The sequence below is a fragment of the Montipora foliosa genome, chromosome 5 (assembly GCF_036669935.1).
Source record: "Montipora foliosa isolate CH-2021 chromosome 5, ASM3666993v2, whole genome shotgun sequence".
In the NCBI taxonomy this organism is placed as follows: domain Eukaryota; kingdom Metazoa; phylum Cnidaria; class Anthozoa; order Scleractinia; family Acroporidae; genus Montipora; species Montipora foliosa.
The window spans coordinates 37,629,035-37,634,034 of NC_090873.1; the positions used below are offsets into that span (position 1 = coordinate 37,629,035).

The 5,000-nt window shown below is 37.5% G+C and overlaps 1 protein-coding gene across 1 annotated transcript in view; it reads right to left on the reverse strand.

Moving 5' to 3' along the window:
* The window catches only part of LOC138002689 (uncharacterized), a 27,600-nt gene that overhangs the window by 15,399 nt on the left and 7,201 nt on the right, over positions 1–5,000 (reverse strand). The window contains exons 5-8 of the mRNA XM_068848688.1: positions 2,931–3,053; positions 2,526–2,648; positions 860–982; positions 1–113 (exon numbers count right to left, since the gene is read on the reverse strand). The exon at positions 1–113 is cut by the window's left edge and continues 10 nt beyond it. Coding sequence (XP_068704789.1) covers positions 1–113; positions 860–982; positions 2,526–2,648; positions 2,931–3,053 — 482 coding nt within the window. The remainder of the gene's footprint in view (positions 114–859; positions 983–2,525; positions 2,649–2,930; positions 3,054–5,000) is intronic.

The window sequence follows — 5,000 nt, forward strand, 5'->3', positions numbered from 1 at the left end:
TTTTCCATTTCCAGTGTATCCAGCTTCACATAAACACACATAGGATCCTTCGGTATTCTGGCATTTTGCGTAGACGTGACAGGGTGAAGGCGATGAACTGCATTCGTTAAAATCTTCAACAAAAATAAGATGTCATTTAGCTGAAGAGACGTTGATTGCTCTCTTTCCAGTTTTGACCAGAAATGTTAACTTTACATATCGACGCCGATGCTCCTTTATCCTGGTCTAAACTTTTTTGCAAGCATGCTAATTTTCTTTTTGTTCTTGTTTAGTCCCTTTTACAACTTGCAATTGAAACAGGTCTTAAATTAATGTTTACATTATTGGAAAGCTCGATATATTGAATATTCTGCACGCAATGGCAAAACGTACCTATAAAATTAAATAACATAAATCTGTTGAAATGCAAAAAGACACCAAAATGAAACCAAAATGAAGATAACAAATAAAGTCAAAAAAGGGAGTACGTTCAGCATCTTTAATCTGCTTGTTCAATGGTAATAGAAATGAATTTATATAGCGCATTTCCTATTCACATATGCAAATGCGCTTTTACAAGTAATCAATCTGTGGGTGAGACCGGACATTAGCATATCTGTGCACCGCTGGCAGCCGATATCAGTCCAGCTTGCAATGCTCTGACAGTTGTAAATGTAGACCCGGGATGGTGATGAGAATAAACATTATGAATTTGAAGGATTGGCTCTCGCACTATTCACAACCTTAAGCTTGGAATTTCTGTGGGGTTAAGGCAAAACTCTATGAGAAAGCAAGTGGAAACGTATGACGATTTGCCCACTTTACTAGTATAATATTATAATATGCCTATAAGTAATGTTATCAACAATGACAATCTTACCAGTACATGTTTTTCCATCGCCTGTATATCCAGCCTCACATGAGCACAAATAAGATCCTTGATTATTTTTGCATTTGGCTTTTGCATGACAGGGTGAGGGAGACGCATTGCATTCGTCGATGTCTATCAGATAGATACAACATCAAATAGGAACAAAGGAAGATGCTTTTCTTTCATTCTCTTCTGCATATAAGTAAAATTATTTTTTCCTGTAGAGTCGAAACACTTTTCCATTTTATTTACAACTCGCACTTCAAATAGATACGCGAACCGTTCGTATAATCCTTGATACCGACTCCTTGCAACCATCTGTTATCACATATGTCAAGCTCAAATTTTTACTAGTCTTTGACCGGCTTAAGGTGGCTGAAACCAGTTTCAACACTTAAAAGAAACATCCTTCTTAGAAGGATTGACACTACAACCCTTTATCACTGAACAGCAATGTTATGGTACGATGTCAAACACCAATTATTGCTAAAAAAGATGCGTTCATTTTTGTCACGTAAAAAGTTACCATGGCAACAGAAGAGCCCTACAAAAACACCCCATATTTTGGCTTTAGCTGCTCATATCTCAAAAACGAACTGGGTGACGTCCATTTTTTTAAATTTTTGAAATGTAATCAGCATGCCAGAATTAAACTTTCTCCAAAGTTTAAAAAAAATCTGTGGAGCGGATTCAGAGCCACCTTAAATATTTGAAAATTTAAGATAGCTCTGAATCCGCTGCACAGAGGTTTTTAAACTTTGTAGAGAGTTTCATCATAGCTAGCTGTTCACTTGTGTGCAATAAAAAATTGGGGTCATCGAGCTCGATTTTAGACATGTCCAACTACAGCCAAAATATGGGGTGTTTTTGCAAAGGCTTTCCTGTTGACAGAGTAACTTGATACGTCACAAATATAACTGCATGTTTTACATGGTACCATAACATTGCTGTTAAGTGATAAAGCGTTGTGGTATCAATCCTTCTAATACAAGGTCTCGTGAAAGTGTTGAAACTGCTTGTTTGAGCTGCCTTAATTAAACTAAGAAAGCTTGTTTTATTATTGTGGTATTGTTAATAACCCTGATGCTCTCCTATGCCTTAGTGCATGTTCAAGGTAACTTTGCGTCCTCTACTCGTCAGCTGGTCTGCGTACCAGAGCCTGTGCATTCGATCTGAATTTACCCCAGAACCAATTCTGGTAGGCGTATGCCATTTGCTTATTGTAATTCTTGTAAATTTTAAAGTGCCTTTTTGTTTACTTGTGAGAGCCAGAAATAATGTCGAAGTGTAAGTGGCCCGCCTAGAATAGCAATGCTAACTGCGGGCCATCATGGTCTTGTTTGTACAAATATGATTTATTTGTAAATAAAGGTAAAGTTAAAGCATAAACTGCTTAACCTCTTTTTTCAGCGTTACCAATGTTAACCATCTTGAAGAATTAAAGTGCTATGACTTTATTTTCTTTCTGCGTTTTCTATTTATACTTTTTCTTTTCATTTTGACTTTTTTGCATGTATGTTAATTTTCCTTTTGTTGTTGTTTAGTCCCTTTTATTAACTTGTACTGTGCTGGGATACCTCTATTTACGCTTTTATTTGGACCTAGTGTTCTAGCTAAGGAACATGCTATGGAAAGTGGCAAAAAGTGGTACCGACAACTATTCAGACACTCTTACCAGTACAGGTTTTTCCATTTCCAGTGTATCCAGCTTCACATAAACACAAATAAGATCCTTCGGTATTCTGGCATTTTGCGTTAACGTGACAGGGTGACGGCGATGAACTGCATTCGTTAAAATCTTCAACAAAAATAAGATGTCATTTAGCTGAAGAGACGTTGATTTCTCTCTTTCCAGTTTTGACCAGAAATGTTAACTTTACATATCGACGCCAATGCTCCTTTATCCTGGTCTGAACGTTTTTGCAAGCATGCTAATTTTCTTTTTGTTGTTGGTTAGTCCCTTTTATTGACTTGTATTGTGCTGGGGTACCTTTATTTACGCTTTTAATTTTGATCTAGTGTTCTAGCCTTGGAAATTGACCAAAAATCATCCTGATAGCTATTCATCAGACACTCTTACCAGTACAGGTTTTTCCATTTCCAGTGTATCCAGCTTCACATAAACACAAATAAGATCCTTCGGTATTCTGGCATTTTGCGTTGACGTGACAGGGTGAAGACGATGAACTGCATTCGTTAAAATCTTCAACAAAAATACAAAATCATTTAGCAGAGGAGAAGTTGATCACTCGCTTTCCAGTTTTAACCAGGAATGTTAACTTTACATATCGCCGCCAATGCTCCTTTATCCTGGTCTGAACTTCCTCGCCCCTATCGTGGAGGTAGTGTGTCCCAGTGGTTAGGACGCTTGCCTTGATATCCACTGATTCCGGGTTCAAGAACCGTTCACCGGCACGAGGCGTTACAATTTATCCTGGACGTCCCTGGTTCTACTTCTCGGTTGCACTTGTAAATTACCAACTGGTTTGCCTCCGGCCAGTTGGGACGTTGATTGGGTTACATGGACCCTGAAACCTCCCTACGAGGAGAGGTCAATTAAGTATGTATCACCACAAAAGGGGTGCAAGCTGCAGTGATAAAGTATTAACTTGGTGTTAAACTAGACAAGACCCAAAAGCAATTAAACCATGTTCCTGTACCCCCTAAAATGCCTCAAACAAGGCGACGTGCCTCTAGACGAATTCGTAACTAAAGCTGGCAGCCTTATTGATGATTGCGGCTTTTACCCAGCTTTTAGGGAAGAAACGCTCAAAGATACAATGGTGTTAGGCTCGCAATCAGACAACGTTTGGAAGGATACTATTTATAAAGCAACTTGCAATCTATGTGTACGGACGCTTCTGCACTTACTAAAGGAATTACCGTACTTTAATTTAAGAGGAGATCTAAAAGCAATCCACGTCCAATTTAACAATTCCCTTGCGAATGTCTGCAAAACTAGGAAAAGTTTAGATAAGTTAACAGGTTTATATGAGCTTGATTTGTTTACTTTGAATGTTCTGGTGACCAATTTTCGAATTGTCCTATACATAGTGGATATTTCTCTCCCCATAGTTTTATGCAAATTAAAAACAAATTATCCGGTGACGAATTGGAGACTATCTTTTCAGTCTTTCACAACAATGTTGTTAGCCTAAGTCGTAACCTTGAAAATCTGCAAACTCATCTTTTGTGCGAGCTTGAATTTCACTTTAATATTATTGGAGTCACTGAAACAAAAATCACTATTTCTCATTTGCATACATGTACTGCCCGAATACCGACACTTTTGGTGTCAGGAGGTGTAGGTATGTTTATTAATGAATCGCTTAATTATCGAATCTTAGAAAAGACTACTAATGAAGCTTTTCAAGCATTGTGGATCGAGATTTCCTTTGTCAATAAGAAAAATATTATTTGTGGCGTTCTTTACAGACAGCATAATTCACCTGAACGTTTTCAACAATATTTTGAAGAAACTATAGAAAAATTTGTCTCTTCCGGGAAACATGTCGTTATCATGGGCGACTTCAATATTGACCTTCTAAAATGTCACACGTCTTCTTATAGCCATGGCTTCTTATCCTCTCTTCAGAGTTGCTACCTTATTCCTGCTATTGACAAACCAACACGTGTTTGCCAAACCTCTGCCACCCTTATTGATAATGTATTTCTAAATAATCCTGCCCAAGTTGTGTCCTGCGGAAATATAATTTCTGACATCAGCGATCATTTTTCACAATTCTGCATTTTTGAATCTATGAAGGAAAAAATTAAGATCAAGAAGAAAGTCAAGTTGCCAGACTTTTCACGTTTTTCTGCTGAATGTTTTAACACTGAACTCTCCGATGTAAACTGGAATGCACTTTCTATAACTGGCGCGTGTGATGTGGACAATTTATTTTCCTCCTTTTACAACAAATTTAACAAGATTGTGAACAAGCATGCACCTCTAAAAGCGCTCTCTAAACGAAAAGTAAAGCAACTTTGTAAGCCTTGGATAACTAAGGGCCTGAGAGTGTCCATTAGGATTAAGAACAAGATGTATGCATCGGGAGATATTTCTAATTATAAAGTCTATAGGAACAAAATATGTAGCTTAACGCGCATAAGTAAACAGCAATATTACTTTAAGTTTTACAATACTAAC